This window comes from Cephus cinctus, unplaced genomic scaffold (assembly GCF_000341935.2).
Source record: "Cephus cinctus unplaced genomic scaffold, Ccin1 Ccin1_scaffold0132, whole genome shotgun sequence".
In the NCBI taxonomy this organism is placed as follows: domain Eukaryota; kingdom Metazoa; phylum Arthropoda; class Insecta; order Hymenoptera; family Cephidae; genus Cephus; species Cephus cinctus.
The window spans coordinates 693,690-713,490 of record NW_014332865.1 but is presented as its reverse complement, the minus strand read 5'-3'; the positions used below and the strand labels follow the sequence as shown (position 1 = coordinate 713,490).

At 41.6% G+C, this 19,801-nt stretch overlaps 1 protein-coding gene across 7 annotated transcripts in view; it reads left to right on the top strand.

Annotated features, from left to right (window-relative positions):
- The window catches only part of LOC107263067 (mushroom body large-type Kenyon cell-specific protein 1), a 53,684-nt gene extending 37,790 nt beyond the window's left edge, over positions 1-15,894 (top strand). For 5 of the 7 annotated variants that reach the window (XM_015729887.2, XM_015729888.2, XM_015729885.2 and 2 more), the window contains 8 exons: positions 5,888-6,330; positions 6,413-6,709; positions 7,047-7,286; positions 7,388-7,467; positions 9,663-10,002; positions 12,230-12,470; positions 12,735-13,578; positions 13,677-15,894. In XM_015729887.2, the coding sequence (XP_015585373.1) occupies positions 5,888-6,330; positions 6,413-6,709; positions 7,047-7,286; positions 7,388-7,467; positions 9,663-10,002; positions 12,230-12,470; positions 12,735-13,578; positions 13,677-14,970 (3,779 nt within the window). In that variant the 3' untranslated portion in view covers positions 14,971-15,894. Of the gene's footprint in view, positions 1-4,062; positions 4,372-5,870; positions 6,331-6,412; positions 6,710-7,046; positions 7,287-7,387; positions 7,468-9,662; positions 10,003-12,229; positions 12,471-12,734; positions 13,579-13,676 lie in introns of those variants that run through there. The other 2 variants (XM_025080411.1, XM_025080410.1) reach the window with 2 other exon arrangements.
- The last annotated feature ends 3,907 nt before the right edge of the window (positions 15,895-19,801 follow it).

Sequence of the window (19,801 nt, the reverse complement as noted above, 5' to 3'; positions counted from 1 at the left end):
GGGGGGGGCGGGGGGACCCAAAGAAAACGAGGGATTCGAACACGTTGGCGGCGCGTCTAAAATTGCCGTTCTCTCATTGGCCGTATTCGTCGAGGCCATTCGATTTAGAATCAAAGAATGGTGCCGGTGCCACTGTATCCTCGGACACGAGTGCGGCCTTCTGTGATATTTTCTTTATTATTACTGCGTTCCTCGTGACGATACTTACTATCGTCACTTTCAGCTCTGTCCTTATTGTATATTGGGACAGGCTTCTTCTCGATCTTTGTGAATTAATATTTTTTTTTTTTTTTTTTTTTTTTATATTTAAATTATCCAATATCCGTCTATACACACGGGATTTTAATGAGGTTTTACGTAAGCTCCGGGATATTGTATTGGTACTTTGCCGATGAGATTGCTACTTCAGCGGTATTATTTCGAAAATTTATCACGCTCTTGGATTATGCTTAATTCGCATACTTGATTCGAATGACTTAGCACACTTGTTCGGTATTATTCGTTCTTTGTGAGGAGGAATTTTTTTATTTTTTTATTTTTTCTTCCCCAAGGATTACTCTTGTGGATTTAGATTTAGATCTAGATTTTAGACTGACACTCGCCTTGCTCCTTACGACGTTGCGCGAACTAGTGGTCGATTCTAGTATATGTATATATATAAAAAAAAGAAGGAAGAGCTCGGCTTCTTTTTCCTGCTACTTTTTTGTTTCTCCCTTCAGAATCACCAGCGCAATTACACGCGAGATCGGATAAGGTTCCCTAATCGAGAACCGATAATGAATTTACTAAAATCTCGAGAACCCTCCCTCGGTATGTACCGATGTGGATACTCGCTTCTCGTGGGATACTTCGAGTTCACCTAATCAGTGAAAAAAAGAGATATTGTATTGCTTTCGGTGAGTCAGCTTTGTCTCTCACGTGTTACTGAGGAAACTAGTGAATTTGGCGAAAGAGAAAAATATCATTAGATCGGTTAATACGTGTCGAGGAGATTTCGATGATTCATACTTCGGAGACCTTGAAGTTTACACCGTCTTCGCGGAATGAGTCAAATACATAATTATTTTCATACTACGCCATTGGATTGATCCGATAGTGGCGGCGTCACTTTGAATTCGAGTTACGCCTTGGAAAATTCCATTCTTATGCATATATGTGCATATATGGGTGTGGGTATATATATATATATATATATATATATAGATATTTTATGCGTTTAAATTCTACTTTCATTCTTTCGTGGCGACCGAGAAGGTTACTCGAGGATCGATCGACCTTCGGCACGAGTGTGGAAAATGAGAAAAATTCTTTCCCATGACATATTTCCCTGTCGCCATTTTGACCCACGCTCGTTTTACATACTTTTTATAGCATAATAAGAGCGTCCTCCGACGATAGCCGAAAAATCTGCACGATTTGCATGGCCGTCAGTGATTTTCGCTACGCGGTGCATTTATACCTATAAAGAATATCGTACTCTAATTAGGAAAACGTCATATAAACGAGCAAGAGAATTAATTGGATATTTTTTTGGTTTGTGAATTATTTTTTTTCGATTATTCTGATGAATTTTTTTAATGTCAGTAATGAATATGCAAATCATACTGATTCGTTCAGAGCGAGTTGAAAAAGAAATTTGTTTTCACTCACTCTTCGTACCGACGACTGTCTTCGACGAATTCGAAGCTTCTAAGCCCGAAAGATAAAACACTTTTTCCGAGTCTCCAAATTAAAGTGATAGCTACGGGAACAATGGGGTTGCCAATAAGTGGTCGAGATGTGGGAAAATAACGGTCGACGTATCGCATTACCTTTCAATTTGCCAGGATGAGGTCGTTCGATCGTTCGATCGTTCGATAGGGATTCAGGAAAAGGTCGCAAAACATTGCGACGCCAGGGACAAGAGTGACGATGCATCAAGCCGGGATCTCCTAACGGATAGCAGTCGTTTCCGCAAATAAGAATTATTTGATGAGCTGTGTGCAACTGGAGCGCGTTTAAATAGCGCGTACGAATCGGCCTGAAGCCTCCTGTAGGCGTCCTCCATTAGCTTGAAACATTTGACAAACAATAATAATTTATTCAGATGTTTTTCATACGGCGATGCACGCGCGCACTAATTCATCATACTTGCCCGCAATTCCAATCGACTCTTTTCCTTCCCACCATTATTCGGTGCATCGCCGTTGCATCATTGCACTTGGAATTCCATAGGCGATAAGAGAAGCTACGCGAAACGGCCATTCCAAGTATGTATTATAAATTGCAATTGTACTTTGAAGTTGCAAATATTCGACAAAATTAAATTGTTCAATTAAATTACTTGTAATTTCTCACCTTTTTGTTTATCCTTTTTTTGTCCTCCCTCGGCAATCATTTACACGCTCCGCGTACACAACGCTGATAGGAAGTAATGATCCATCTTAATAAAAGGCTAGACTGTCACTTCCTTCGCGTCTTCATTTTTATTGGTTCGCTTCGGGACGCGGGTGCGCGCGCTTCTTATCAAATGCACCGATCAATTTGTTCTGTGCATTAATACGCTCGCAACATGCGTCACGTGAACTGTGCTATCCGATCTGCAATATGTATAATTAAATGCTTTGGAGAATAAGGATTTTTTTTTAATTCTACAATTTTTTACTACTGCAGATACTACACATATTGGGTTGGTGCTATCGATTGCTATTGGCTAAAAATTATTTTTCGTAATTTTCATTTGCCAGTAACAGAGCAGCTTGTGTTCCTTTGGCTTACGGCGGCGGTCGGTACAGCAGGAATCTACGTTCAATCGTACGACCATACCTACTGGCCCTTTCTGCTGTCGTAAGAAATTGGAACACGAGCAGCGTTCGGGCAGTTCCTGTTTCTGGTGAATGACGATTCTGGACATTGGAATTTCTGACGAATGCCATTTCAGGACTGTGGCAATTCTGGACACTGACTTTTGTGCCAAGTGACAGGAACCCAGCATTCTGCCCTCTGGTTTTGTAAAAGTGTGACGCGTCGAGTGATCCTCGCGACGTGCGAAAAATTTCACATGTGTATCGTGCCGCACGTGGGATACGTATATACAGGGTATCTCGACGAAAGTGCACACCTCGATTATTTCCGTTACTATCGAAGATACGAGAAAAAGTTTCAAACAAAAGTTTTAGGATTTCAAGGGTGTCGATTTTACGTCCAAATGATTTTTTTTTATATTCATTTCATTTCGAGATACCACACGTTATATTTTTTTTCAATGGAAAATTTTCTGTTGGTATAAGAAAATGTAGCGTGTTTTTTTTTTAACGTTTTATGCGCTTTCAGACTAAAATCCATCCAGCCATTTCCAAGTTATTGAGAAGTGAATTTATTGAACAATCTTCGGTTGGCAGCACCGCTAGAGAATTTAGGATTCGCACGCTTAATTTGGCAATCGAAGATTGTTCAATAAATTCGCTTCTCAATAACTTGGAAATGGCTGGATTGATTTTAGTCTGCAAGGTATTAAAACGTTAAAACGTAACGTAAAAATACGAGCTACATTTTCTTATCGCAACAGAAAATAATGTTCCATTAAAAAAAAAAAAAAAACATGAAACCTGCTGCATCGCAAAATCAAATAAATATTTTAAAAATCGGATGCAAAATCGATCCCCTTAAAACCATACAACTTGTGTCTGAAACTTTTTCCCGTATCTTCATTAGTAACGGAGATAATCGAAGTGTGCACTTTCGGCGAGACACCCTGTAGACCTAGGTATACCAATTTCGTGAGAACTCGTGACATATTTCAAGGACGTTAGGCGCAGCTAGCAAATGGCGCAACGAGCGCACTAAATAGGTTAGCTGTATTGCGAGACGACGGTTTTGTCGAATTGAAAAAATTAACGGGTTGCATTTAAAAAAATATATTATATCTTTGCTATAATTAATGCGTTTAAGAATGAATCTAAAGGCTAAATGAATACGTCGATTAATTATTAGTACCAACGTGACTAGTTTTTTCAAAATTTATTTTTACGAATTGCATACACTGCGAAATCGATTAAATGGATTAGTTTTCTAGAAACGCTTCGATATCAATAATGACTGGACTGTCCGTTGTTGTTTGAACAACAAAATCAATTCAGGATGAAATGAAGCATGGTCGTACTATGAAAAATTACTCGGGTGCGTACAGTGGCGTGACTAGTGGGCGCGTGCCTTCGTACCGGGTGTTCGCAGAGTGACTGATTGCCTTATTCACGCGGTAATTGAAAATATTGAATCGTCCGGTAAAATCGCCGATGGAATCCACTGTACGTGATACGCACTGGTCGAACCTCGTGGACGGATGACAGATGTGAATGAGGATGGTACTGAAAACGGACGATCATTCTTTTCGTGAGTTTGACAATTTTTCAATAAATTTTACGACAAGTGAAATTTGATCATTCGTATTATAAACTTAATTAATTAAAGTCTCCGAAAAGTAATGGTACTCCAAAGAAGCTCTATCTTCGTGATTTTCAGTGAATTTGCCTGGAGTACTAGATTTAATATAGGGATTCGATTAATTACAGATCCAATTTATATCTGTCTAAGTGTGAAGGATTTAAAGAGAGAATAAAAAGCAATAGACTGGGAGCAAATTGAGATAAATTTTTTCAAATTGTTCAATTAGGATTTTTTGTTATTATTGTCAAGAAATTTTAAAAATTCTGCGTCGACAGGATTTGCACGGTGAAATGATTTTTTTCTTTTCCAAGAATTTTTTTACTAAGAATATTTGAAATAAATAGAGAAAACGTCAGGCTCGATTTTAGAATGGGAACTCGTGGCAACGCGCCATGCTGCTTCGATAAGAGTCAACTGTTCGGTCTTTAGATAAGGATGAGAAAAAGTTGCATTATCGCCGACTACACCCAGAACACTCGAAAATGAAACGTAACGAATTATGATGCACTTGGCGAATAGGTGCGGCACTCTGAAAATATTGAGCGTTATACAGTTACATGCATTTCGTTAGGACTGTAAATTTTTCTAGCGATTCGAAAGATCCAGTTAATACACTCACCTGAAACATGTGCACTTTATCAGCAAAATTGTGTTTGCGTGGAAATTTGTAATTCGTCGTAATTTATTATCTTGTATAAAAAGAAATATTTCGATCTTACAGATATCATACATTTTGTTGTTCAAATCCTTCGTGTACCGAGTGGCTTCCATTTGGTCATTTACAAATGTGTACAACCGAGACACGCGGTATATCGTGAAAACCGCATTTCCGTTAGAGTCTCTTGCCTGTAACTGGCAACTATTTCGTAGTAACGTTTCGTAGTCCAAGGCCTTACTGATAAGAGAAATTTCCTGTCGAAATGAATAAAAACAAAAGTGGTCTAACTATCCTTTGACTCACATACATTAAACTTATCATGGATCACGCTCTTGGGAGTGTACATATAACACCTATCAGAAGGTCTAATCGAAAGACAAAATTACGATAACGAAAACTTCACTACCTTAACTGTGATATGCTTTATCAATAGACTTTGGAGCTCCGCGAAATGGTTTCCAACGTATACTGCATTGTGCGCGTGCACCTTATGAATCTGAAGGTAGAAGATAGTCGTACCCTCTGACCTCTAATAATATCTGAGATCCATCATTTCTGACTGAGTGCTGTTTGAGTCAATTGAGTCTCTATGAATGCTCAGCCTTATTCCCTATTTCTGGCATCTAATCGAAATCAGCCGTATCATATAGAAAGAGTTTCATTCGATGGACCCTTTATTGCACGGGAGTAATATAGAATATACAGTGTCGAGTATAATGATAAGTAGTAGGAGCAGGGCAGGAGGGGGCAATAAGAGTCGGAGAGCGCTCATCATTGTTTGATGTAGTTGCGGTGGTGTCGCAGGTTTGGAACGGGTAGCGGAAGAGTTGATGGGCCGTAGGAGATGGAAGCAATACCAGGACACCCTGTACAGCAGCACTCGGAGCGAATCAGCAACGCAACCTCACCGGCTCTACCCGGCGTCCTCGTGCAACCCCCCCGGCTCGAACCAAGGTCACCGTCAGATATCGGGGCCGCTGACGGTGAAGCAAGAGCCGCGGCTTCCGAATCACGTCGACGAGGAGCCACGGCGTCTCAGGTCGGAGGAGATCAAGGTCGAGGTCGAGCTCGAGGCTGCGGAGGTGACACGGGACCAGGTCCTGGAGGAGGACGACGACGAGGAGGAGGAGAAGAAGCTCAAGCTCGCCGAGGACGCGGACCGATCGGTCAGCCCTCTGAGGGAGGTGGACCGTCATCCATCCCAAGAGAGGGATCCGGTCAACGTCGCGGACACGGAAGGGACCAAGGTCGTTATAATTGACTAGCAAGGACTGATTTAATTAATTATCTTTTTCTTAATACTAATTTTATTCTTCTTCCGGTCATCAGGAACGGATAGAGAAGCTCGCGTTGGAGCGGACACCCGCGACGCAGGGCTTACTGAGGGTGAAGAAGGAGGAGGAGCTCCAGGAGGCACCGAGCTCTGCAGTCTGTTTAGTGACAGGAGAGACGGAAGTGAGCGGGTCAGGGCCCAAGGAGGTGGTCAACACGCCGGAGAGCATCGTCGGCGCGGTACCATTCCTCGGAAGCAGACGAGCGAGTCCGCCACCCGAGGATTGGAAACCCCTGGACAAATGTTACTTCTGTCTCGATGGCAAGCTGCCACACGACGACCAGCCGCCCCTTGTGAGTTCATCGTAGAAAATGCCGCATCTATCCCCTTGACTTTGATCTCCTCTGTGAATCATTCATAGATCGTCATGCTTTAATTCTTATTGATGATACAATCTCTTACTTGGATCGTCATTGGTTACCAATGCTTGCTCAACTATCTTCAGAGACATTCGTCAATTGGATTTTTATATACTTCTCAATCCGGGAATCTTATTTCTATTCATTCACAATTTTCTCTAGAGTTGGTTGATCGTGGCTTCTTTCTGGAATCTGGATGAATTAACGAGCAGGAAGATTTTTTTTTTTTCTTTTTTTTTTAATCTTTCGCTTGCACTTTCTCATACTTCAGAGCCCTCAGAGTGACAGTAGCAGCAGTTCACGATCGGCCGAGTCCCCGATGTCGGTCCAAGTCGACCCCATGGCAGCATCCGTGGTGGCAGCAGCCCTTAGCGGCACCTACCCCACCTTACTGCCTCAATGGTGTCTACCCCCGAGGGAAGCACCCCTCGTGGGTATCCCGACACATCAAGAAAGTGCCCCGGCAGTTGATCAGCCTCTCGACCTCTCGGCTAAACCTAAAAACTCTCAGGTAATTTTAGAAAAAAATGTTAATATTCCTCGGCATCGTTCTGATCCAATTTACTGTTTCATGTCTTAGGATTAATTTCTATTAATTATTTATCTTTGCAGGACAACAACATATCCCTATTGGAACAACAAAAAATACCTCTCAGGATGCCGGCAGGCATCGATCCCAAGAGCATCTTCAAGTGAGTAAAAGTTCCTGGTGGTGGCGGGAAGAATTTCTCTTTAGGAAAATAAGTTGCGTCAACAGTAGGTTTCAATCGAAATAACGGACGGAAAGAGAGTACAAATATCATAGTCAGTCATAGTAATTTTCACTTGGGTATGCAAGTGCAATAGTTAATTTCCAATCGATAGAAATGATTGAGAGGAGGTGAAAGCGTAAAAGAAAAATGCGTGACTATCGGAAGACATTATTAACGGAATTGAAATGCTTCGATAACGATATCGTTAATCAACCTCTCTATGAGTCAAAACTGTCGTATGATTATTAATACTTAATATTGGTTTTCCAAGCAATCCCTAATTGTCCGCATTACTCAGCCAATGCGTGATAGAAAATTCTCGCATCGTAGCAATGGATGCTCCCGATCAATAAGTGCAGAATGCATTTCGGTGCACTTGAACTATCAAGAAGGAGTTATCGCAACGCTAGACTAGAGCGCCATGTATTTTCCAAAAGATAACGTTCACCTCGCAACGGGCGAATTATCGAGAGGAATTTTTCTGCCGATTCACATTTTCCATCGCTGATTGGTCACCGTATCTCGTAAAACGTTTTTAAATCTTAAGGAAAACAACAAAATCAGCTTTACGCCCTTATCAGAATTTTACCGCTCCCAAGGACCGTCAACCGCGACGCAATTAAATATAAAATTTCAACGTACAAAGGTATTTCGTAGAATCAAAGAAAAACCGCGTCCGCAAAATACCCGTCTTGTTTTCCTCGATTTCAAAATTACTGCTGACGATATCAGCGCATTTCGTCACCGAGTGTCGTTCTCCTCTAATCCGCGGGTTCTTATCGTAACGGTGTGTCCACACTTGCGTCTACATACGTATTATATTATTGTACACCGTATGCATTTAAGACACGATCGAGAGTAACGTGAATGTCTCCTTCGCATTAAACAAGTAATGTCGAACGTTGCCCTCGTGTTTTCGCTGTTTCCCTCCGCAGAACATTTTGCGCGTCAAATTTTTATCGTGGTCTATTATTAGTTCGGCGTAATCTGCACCTCCGACACATCGAAGCCTCGAAGTGCCCTGGTCCCCGGTCCCCGGTCCCCGGTCCCCGTGTGCCGCGAGCGATGTGTGCATCGCGACGCATGCGCCTCTCACAATTAAATACGATAAGATAACGAGCGACGAAACGGAGTCGCGGGTCGAAATTCACGGTGCATATAGGAATCCGATGCATTTTCCGGAGTCCAAACAACGCGGCCGTAGTATCTGTACGCGTAGAATAAGAAAATCATTATAGAACTCTTAGAACTGCATACAAGTATTTACAGATATGATCTTTTTTTTTTTGTTAAAGGGTTTCTAGATTTATAAATTCTTTTTTTTTTTTTTTTTAACAATTATATGTTTCTCCCTTGACTCTTCTCTCTTGGGTAATCAGTTGAACCAGCGGATGTCTGAGCACGATTCGTAAGACATATTTGTAAATAACGTAGGTGACTCCTTGGGACAAACGTGATTTCTTAAGTATTTGGTAATCATTTTAGATTACGCAGAGACAGATTATGGGTATATCGTTTTACTTGAAGAAAAAGTATTGTTAAGGAATGCACTGAGAGTATCACTTTCCACTGTAGTACAGATATGCGCATGAGTTAGACAATCATAGTCGATATTAAAGAGTAGTAAAAGTTATCGACTCGGTTCAATTAATTTACTATCAGCATGTAAGACGTGATTAGGTAGGTAGGTGTTGGTAGGTACGAATTCACTGAACAAAAGACTCTGCAGATAACTTTGTGAACTCGCGATTACACACGGCACAACGGCATGCCTAATCTGCGCCACGTACGAGGTACTTTTTTATCTGTATATTCTGGCTGGACAAGTTCATTGACCTCAGCTTGAATGCGTGGCCTTATAAAGATGATTCTTTAGAGTCGAGAGAACGACGGTAAATTTTGGCAGTAAAATACCGCATTCTGTGCTGCATGCATATCAAATATAAAAAGACAGAAATGGGGTATAATTACGATTGACGAAAAAAAGTGAGGATACCATGAGTTATGATTTTAAAAAATTTTAGAATTGAGGTTAGCTTTCATACTTTTAACAAGAGTGAGGCCATTGTAGGATTTAAAGGATCAAGGGTCAATGATCAATGTGGGTTCTCTTAATAAAGTAATGTTCCTTTTAGCTCGTGCTACCGTGCGAAACCACGGCTGACCGGTCCGGCCGGAGTTGGCGGGGTCCCCGTGGTGGGTGCTGCTGGTGGCCGTAGGACCTACACCGAGGAGGAACTGCAAGCCGCCCTCAGGGACATTCAAAGCGGCAAGCTGGGCACTCGCAGGGCTGCAGTTATTTACGGGATACCTAGGAGCACTCTGAGGAACAAGGTCTACAAGCTCGCGATGGAACGCGAAAGGGACGCCTCCCTGACTAGCACCCATTCACACCCTCACGAGCCTGGCGTCCCAGCCACACCAAATACAACCCAAAACGCCTCCGCAACCAGTCCGCCCCCGCAAGTGGATGAGGTAGGTTTTGGGGACGAACGAGTGAACATACGAGCAAACGTGACTCAGGAGCACTAGGTCAGAATAAGTGTTTAGAAGGGAACAAAAAAGGTGTAGGATCAAGATGATTGAGCAATGGAGGAGGGTTGAAAAGAAAATAAGAAAAGAGAAGACAATGCGAGAAAAAAAGAAAATTCTCGTGCGCGTTCAAGTGTTTTGTTTTTTTACCTTTTTTTCTTCGTATTCTTTCTTTTTACATACATCGTTTTTTTTTTCGTTGTCACTTTTAAAAATTTTCTATCCGACTCTCTTCTTAGCCTTTATCGTTATACGTATTCCTCTTCTTCGTTGTCTACTTACTTTCTTAGGTCTTGCCGTTTTCTCATTATGCGTAAACTTTTTATTTTGTGCTCGCTCGCGTTCACTCGATTCTTATCGAGTGTTAAATATTCGGAAACCGCGAAGAGAGAAGCGTCCATTCGGTTTTCTTATCTGCCGTGATTAATCCGTCATCCTTTCATATCTAAGTGTGGTTTTGGTTAGGAAGAACGAATGAAGCTTCCCCAAAACATACCTCTGGCATGGCGAACAAAGAACTCATGTAGACTCGTATTAATTTCGTGTATTGTAAAACGTCCTTAGGCTATAAAATGTATTTGCTTTTTCCTCGTATTCCACAATCTTTAAAGTACAAGCATATCGTACCGCGTCCAATCTATAATGGATTTTCTTTGCTTTAGCTTCGACTACAGAGTCTAATTTTATTACTGAGTCAGGGTAAAACATTTCTTTTATTATCATTATCTGTCAATGTGGATCAGTTGTTTAATAAATATCTTTCATCGGAATTATTCATAAAGATGCGCGCAATTATCCCGTGTTATGTAAACAATGGTCTACACGATTCTTGTATTGCCGTGACGCTCAGTAGTGTCCTGTGTCTTTTGCATGGGCTGTTTAACTTTTGTATTATCACTATTTGTAGTTTAACAATCGGCCACTTGACGCCCGTGACGTTGCAAGACTCGAGGTAAGTTTTGGGAAGAGTGAACAAATGAAAAAGCTTTATTCTTGGATTTCGTACTCTTACGCAAACCTTTCGTTCCGGACAGCCTGTGCCTTCGTTCTTCATTGGAATTTCGAAACATCCTCAAAACGTGCCTCTGTGTGAAATGCGCGTTTGTTGATTTTATCTTTTTATTTCTTATCTTCTAATTGGCTTGACCCATAACTATTTATGTGTAGTTCGATACTAGCTGCTGCAAGTTAGAAATTAATATCGTTAGCAGGTTGGAATATTTCTTCTCGTACTTCAAAAAAATCTTTTGGTTTCACGTCTCCTTAATATATTATCCATTTACTTTATTGTCTCCTGTGAAATATCCAAGCCCTTTTAGGAACTGCACGTACAGTTGACTCGGTCCTGTACTTTTATATTATTTGCGGCGTGTAATTGGTTGTATAGCGATTTTGATTTCTTTTGAATGAATTTGAAATTATTGTAGAAAAAAAAAATGTGACTAAGGAATATCCGCAATTTGGCAAAAATCTTGCTTCGCGCTTGATCGATGCATGCGGCTTAAACTTCGTAGAAAAATATCTAAATCCTTGTCCAACAGTAGGTCACTACACGCTGTTAACATTTTGTTTGCCATACTGAAAAATGTCTAATTCATTAAATACCAGAATATTTTATACACGCCTGATCGCTTGTTCTCTCCATTTTTCGTAATTCTTTGGAGCTTATAAATGTTTTCAGAACCTTGATTTTATGCAAATAAATTTCATTGTTCTTAGCATTTTCCCGGCATGTTGCTTAATTCGCACTGCATTCAATAGAAACACTTAAATACATACACGATTATCATTCCATCAATTATTGCCAGCAACTGTTCATACCTTGTCCTCTCCCCCATCCTTCATCCTAAGTCCATACCGACCCAATAAAACTACACTTGAAATTACTCCAACATTCCTCCAGAATAACATGCTCTGTGTTAATGTAGTCCCAGCACAGAAGGAAAATCCTTGAATCGATAAAAATATTGTTAATGAATTATCATAAACCGAGATATTAATTAGCATATCAGTCTCTCAAGTATTTGTGATATTTGATTTTTGTTGTAAAAAAGTCTTTGATAAAGAAGAGGTAGAGTCAGTCGAAATCGTCCGCAGGACAGGCAATTCATTCGATACCCCTGGATGGGATAGGATGTGCAGAAAACGCTAGAAACACAATTTTTAACAGGTGGACGATAAGGAGCTCTCTGGGGCGGAAGAGGAGAAGGAAGTTGAGAAGGCGTTACTGAAGCCCCTACTGTCGTTAGAGGACCTTGTGAGGTTCTCAGCCCTGGAGGGTAGCGGTGGCGATTCCCTGAGGACGTTGCTGCAGCGTGGCCAGGAAACGGGTACCGAGTGGCCGGGATTCGAACACGCAAATATCGGTCCATACATTCAGAAGATGCTGGCAGTTGCAGGACCTTTCAAAGGTGAGAGAACCAGCATGTATTTAATACTAGAGAATTGTTTTAAGGTCTGCACGTTAGATAATGCACAATGGAAGGGTAAGGAAGGAGACGAAGAGTCTTCTAGGTATTCTCGAATCGATAAAAGCCTAAATAGCCATACGACCCAACGATTTCTTATTTTCGATACAATTTTTCTTCGTGCTTAAGACGACCTTAGAATAATTACAATTTTATGCGTTTCTAGTGTATTTCCTGTGAATAATATAGAATGGAATTTTCTTGCAGGAGGTATGGAAACGCAGGACTATAGGATCCCCGAAGTGATGCGAAGGCTCATGAGCGAGGATAAGAAATTGAATAAGGATGTGAATGGCGATCAGCATCATCCACAGAGCCAGGTCCATTCGCAGCAACAGTCCCAGCAGCAAACGCAATCACAAGTGACGCACCAACAGGCACAGCAAGTGCGCAGACCCATCACGAACGATGATTTTAATCCCAGTATAGAAGAAGAGGCGAGCGACAGTGCTCAAAGTAGAGCGATACTGAAAATTCCGTCCTACAAACCGGCAAGTACGCCGGGATCGAGCAAAAACGGGGAGCCAACCTCAGCGGCGTTCGCGCAGAGCTTCGCCGCGACCGCTAGCAGCGCCGCCGGAAGTCCAGGTCTCCTGGAGCGCGTCAGTCCCGCCTATTCCGGCACTAGCAGTCCCACGAATTCCCTGGTGGGCAAGGGTGTCGGGGTGAACTTCCGGGACGTCATTGCTAAAAGTATTAGCGTTAAATTCCAGGAAGGTCAGGGAGGCCTGTCGCAGGGTGTCGTGCAGACGCCTATGATGGTCGACCCGAATCCCTTCAAAAGAGGAAGGTACACGCCTCCTCAACCACCTCAGTCACAACCACCGAAACCAACTCAGGATAACAAACCGAAACCCGGGACTGGTGGCAAAGGCACAAGGCCGAAACGTGGCAAGTATCGGAATTACGATCGCGACAGTCTCGTTGAGGCTGTGCGAGCTGTTCAGCGCGGTGAAATGAGTGTTCATCGTGCGGGAAGTTATTATGGAGTACCACATTCCACTTTGGAGTACAAAGTCAAGGAAAGACATTTAATGAGACCGCGAAAGAGGTGAGTTGTCACGATTGGGTTTAATGAAAGATTGTTTTTCATATTGAAAATATTTTTATATCTGAAGCAAATTGAACTTCTATTTGTGTTCCCTTCAGGGACCAGAAACAACCGGACGATAAAGCCAAGGAGGCAGCAACCGCAGCGGCTATGAGGCAAGCCGGACCCGATAAGAAGCCTCAGCTCAAGCCTCAGAAGCCATTCACACCTCCAGGACCTATACCAGGGCCAAACGGCCTTAAAATGCCACCCTTCATGGATGGTATGCCTCACCTACCGTTCGCTCATCCCTTCAACTTCTGGGGCCCAACGCCTTTCATAGGCTCGCCATTTATGACCGGTGCACCGAATGTCCCGACTATGCTACCGGAACAGTACTTCGCGACGCAGAGGATGCGCGGTCTGCAGGAGCAGCAGAGGAACGCGATAGTACAGCAACAGAGGGATAGGGAAGGGATGAACGTGGCTGCGGAACCGGGAACGTCGAACCAACGAGGTTCTGGTATGGGGAAATCAACACGCGAGATAGCAGAGAGCCTGTATGACGGAACGGGAGCTAATGGTAGTTTCCTGGACAACCTGATCAGGTCCAGTCTCGAGACGGGAATACCCCGGGACCAGCGAGCTATCACCGAAGCCAGAAATCAACAGCAGCAACAACAGCAGCAGCAGCAGCAGCAGCAACAGCAACCTCAGCAACCACACCACCCCGAGGCCATGAGCAGCAAGGCCTTGATAGATCAGCTCTGCCGTAACTCCAGGAGGACACCGCTACCCAGGATGCCTCAGGATAGCAGCGAGGACGAGAGCTATCGGACACCCGGTCGAGTTCTCCCCGAGAGACCCGAGAGGGTACCCACAGTCGATCTCAGCCCGTCACCCTCGGAACGTGGGCGCGCCGACGATGGAAGTGATCGTCTAACCTCACCGCCCACGCCACTCTCGGTCTCCAGAGCAGGAAGCAGGGACGAGGAAACGAGGGATTCCTTGAGGATCGACCGTAGTAGCCGGGAACGTGAGGTCCATAACGGTCAGGAGGACCGGGATCGGGAAAGAAAGACTTTGACCTTGCAGCAACAGCTGAATCACTACCCGGACTTACACAACCTCTATGCCGTATCAACTGACAAAAAAAGTGCCTGTGATAGTAAGCTTATAGTAGATCATTCGAGCCAGAAGACTCAGCAGCCGCAGCAACAGCAACAACGACAACAGCAGCAGCAGCAGCAGCAACAACAGCAAAAGGATTACTCGGCCATGAGTGGCCTGGTGGTGCAATTGCAGAGGGGCTACAACACCGGAACAAGCAGGTCCGGTGAGCAGTCGCAGAACAGCCAGCAGCCACAAGATCGCGGCGCTGTGCTCAGCATGGAAGACTCCGTAGAGCAGTAGACGAAGTCAGTATCTTCTCGTAAAGTATACAGTTACAGTAACGATACAGTAACCATCCCAATATCCATATCCAATCATTCGCATAAACCTACAAAAGTCCGCCTTGTCCGTTCCTTTCGGTTACAAGAATTATGAACAAGGATCCCAATGAGTTTTGCTATGCGCATAAATACATATATCGTTTCAACAAGACTTTCAAATACAGTCACAACAGTATTTACACAATATACAATTTTATTCCGCTTTAACATCACAATGGATCCTTGTTCACGTTGTGGTACCCAATGCCTAGTATAAAGAATCCCTTGTCTTCACCGTCGTGAGGATAAGGGAGATACCAGTCTGCAACAAATTTTGCGAACACTACACCACTGACCGTAAACAATAACAACAAGAAAAATGATATCACTGCGAATCCACCAGTAAATGCAACGTCACCGTGCAACCGTAGGAGACGCGCGCGAGACTAGAGTCTCTGCGCAGTCGCACGTGCGCGGTAACGACTTTTTCGACTATGGCGATTTAAAAAAAAAAATATTAAATATGTGTATTAAAACATATTACGACACGAAAATGAAAAACAACCAGACGCGAAACGCTCGTCACGAGCCACGCATCCATCTGAATACCAATTTTACAGTAAGACATATTCGACGATCCACGTAATTACACTACACGCGCATTTCCACATCGTGACACATCCGCATTTACCTCCTATACCGCAAAAATATATATATATATATATGGAAAAACGATGAAACACTAGAAACACCCTACATAACACTTATCACATCCATCGCAGTCCGGCGTATGTTCGTAGTAGATATCTACCTAACACACGTACTCACACGTGGTACGCGCGTATTAAAAAAAAAAAAAATAAAAATGGAGACGCGCAACGTACTCACCGTACTATGAAAATAATGAAAAAAAAGGGGCAGATATGAAAAAAAATAACACAACGTATTTTTTCTCTATCGATGTAAAACTACCTAATATACTTACTATTAACATTACTTAACTTGTAAGGAGCGACATATTATATAAGAATAATATATATATACATATATTTTTGGTCATTACAAATGTGACGAGAACGAGCCAAGACTTTTGTTTGGCGCGCGAGGCGTTTTCACAAGGCGACAATATTCTCTAACTCAGTTTTCAGGCCGGCGTTGCGATTAACGCGTGTCCCACATTTACGTAGCCAGATTATTGCATGGCGAGTTTTCGTCGCTACGTCGAAGTCTCCTTGTCGCGATATCAATGATTTTGAAGAATGTCCGCTGGTAACACCGCGACTGATTAACAACTGTTTCGAAGTATTTGATAAAGAAAAAAAAAAAAAAAAAAAAAAAAAAAAAAAAAAAAAAAAAAAAAAAAAAAAAAAAAAAAACGAATTCTTAAAAACAAATGCGAATAGTTTGTTTTTCAAAAAGCAATGAAAACATTTTTTTAATTTTTCGAAAACGAGTATGAAAAAAATATTACATTGGTCAAATGCCCGTGTAAACGCACCAAGGTGTCTACGTCGTCGCGACGAACGGTCGTTGGCGCAGATCGCGCGAATCTACGGGACTTCACAGTGTCGCGCTGTGGACAAAAAGCGAAAAAAAAAAAAAAAAAAAAAAAAAAAAAAAAAAAAAAAAAAAAAAAAAAAAAAAAAAGAAAAAAGACGAAGAAGCGAGAATATGACAGGATCCAAGAGAAGCTTAGGAACGGGAGTTAGAAGGAGAAGAAGAAAAAAGTATATAATGAAATTATAACAAAATGCGCGCTCTCGATTCGGGTCTCTTCTGAACAGTTTCTTACGCGTAATAAAAGACGATTTAAATGAAATCTGAAAAAAAAACTCTTTTTGATATGACTGCGAATTTTCTACCAATAGCGAAAATATTAAAAAAAAAAAAAAAAAGGAGCTTAGCGTTCTGGAGGGACTGATAGATATTTTCACATCGGATTGTGGTACCGTATAGACGGTAACGAGAAATTTCGTATGATCGCTGATACGATCGATGGTTGAATTTTGAATATGATTGAAAATTTACATAAATCGTCAATATATCTTTACAGTGAGCGTTACGCGATTTCTCGTAATCGTTGATGAGCCGCAAGACGTTTAACAAGACAGAAGAGAGGCCCGATATCGGGACTTGCTTTTGTCGCGACGTTTGTACGCAGAAGGAACTGAAAGCGAGGAGAGAGACGGAATCGTTTGGAGTTGAACTCTTTTTAGATTTTTAGGAATTGCAAATTCCACGGGGTTGGCCACGTGCGAGGTCGCCCGAGATCAGCCTTTTCGCGTGATGCACGAGCATGACGTCCGCGCGCAATATTTGGGCATATTCGAATACGTACGATTTTTATGGAGTAAAATTTTCTAAAATATCAACCGTAGTCCTTGGGACTTTCGTAAAGTTCTTAAAGACCAAACGCACGGGTTGAATGATTTTTTTTCGAAATGTAAAAAAATCCAGAAAAATCGTGCGACGAGCATGCAATCATATCGCGCGCGGCCATCCGTTGCGCAACGAACGAAAAATGCGTTCGATCGCCCGAATTTCGTTGCATTTCTATTAGGTTTATCCCTGTCCTCCCGATAACCGGAAAATTATTCATATAAGAAATAAGACATAAAATTGAAAAAAAAAACGATTTTTCATCGGTACTTTACTATATACCCACAACACAACCACGCTGCACGTAAAACCGCCCAATTTCCATAAATATGTTCCGAGGACATATTCAGATCAAAAATCCCTATTGTCGACAGACGCGCGTTCGAGTTACGAATTAAAGGCTGAAACGTTGTTACATTTCCGTTGGACCAAAATATGATGTCGATCGACGAACGATCGATGATCGACGATCGATCGATAATGCGGGAAGGGAAAGATAATTAATAGGCAAAAAATATTCGATAAATATTTATGCGTTGGCAATGGAAGTAAGAGTACGAAAAAAGGGGGGGAGAAATGAAAAAAAAATTGGAGGGAAAAAAGACCTGGCTTTTTTTTACACATTCAAAAACCACGCACGCATCATGACTCTTATACGACTGAAACTCTAGGCTGTACATAACGTAAGGCATGTATGTTCGGTGTTAAAAAAAAATTCCTTATAAAAAAATTATAATACGAAAAAACCATATAAGCAAGGCTACTCTCTCGGTGTTTTGGAACTAAAAACTAAATTTACGTATTTAAACCATGAAAAAAAAAAAATGCAAGTTATTGAGTGTAAAACGTTAAGGTCTCTAGGGTTAACTGAAACGCAAAAAAAAAGCACTAATCATGATTGTGTGTAAACGTAATTTAAACGAGTTTAATGAGCAAAACACGTAATTCGGTGTAATCTTAACTTCTTAAAATACCTTGAAAAAACTCTTCATTCTCAATGTTCACCAAACATAACGCAAGGAATAGGAAGTACCTTTACACCTATATGCAGTCTCCGTATCTTGCCCCTTGACGCCATCGTCCCATCCCCAATTAATCACTCACGATACACACAAGAAACACACACACCGACCACTACGAGATTCTAGAATTACCTGGAAGAGAAAAAAACGAAAATTTTTCTCACTCGTATACCCATCCCCTATCGAAAAGAAAAGGATGAAAAAAAACGAGCCCTTTAAAAAAAATGTATCGTTAGATGTGAAACATTATATTATTCTACGGAGGATGTATTAACGCTATGATTATCGTTAACGTTGTCATTATTATTATTACTCATTACGCGATGATCGGTGCAATCTAATGCAATTAAGGTGGGATCCGTGACGCTCGACCTCTGCGACGAGTTTTTATTTTCCGGGGAAAAAAAACGAAAAGTTAAAAAAAATAATGGGGGATACGAGAAAAAAAAACGATTTCTCAATTCTCTTTTTTTTTCGGTTTCCCTTTCACGCGGGACTGCCGTGCGCATGCGCGGTTGCGCTTAAAAGATTCGAATCGTATGAAATGTTATACGGCTCCACGTTATAACACCAGATACGATACCACACTATACGATATGAATAGGTACGATATTGCGATGTCTAACAAATTCAAATTTAGTACGTTTATGGTCGCGGTATCGTCTGTCTACGTGGAAATATGGTGGTTAGCGCGAACGCGAGAGTCCAGGACTCTCACATGCCTACACAACTATACTCGAGTAGGCTCGTAATGCATTTTTGGTATTCAATATTGAACTTGACCTCGTTGCATGCTTTGGGATTTAATAGCATTTTTTAATGAATTTTTCAAAATTGAATTACGCGACAATTTTTTTGTTTATTCAAGTAAACTGTTATCTCTTTTTTACGAAAATTAAATTTTCATTATTAAATTGTAATTATAGATATTGAATATTTTTAATTGCTTAAAAATTGTCTTTTTTAAGTATTTTATTTTTTTTGTAACTTATAGTTTCCAAAAAAAAAGCGTGCGACCGTAGGCAGAGAGTCTTGGCGAGAACTGATAGCTTGCGGATGTGTTCGATAAGGGAAATTGATCTGGCGGAATCAGTGAGATGAAAGAGTGTTCGGACATCGTCCACTTCCGGTACACGGGGGGGGAGGCGGAAGTTAAGAAAAAACGTCCATCTCCTTCTGGAGTGACGTTCAATTTTTATTGATAATTTGATCAGAGAAAGTCATATGGGAGCATGATAGTTCCTGTGTATTTTGTGCTAAGTGCATCTGGTACTTTGTTTATGAGGAACAATGATAACGATTGTACGAAAGGTGCGTGTAAATCATATCCCCAGTACGGGAACAGACTTTTGTGTATTGTAAAAATTTGTAACACAAAACTCTATAGATGATTCGACGTAACTTCGCGTG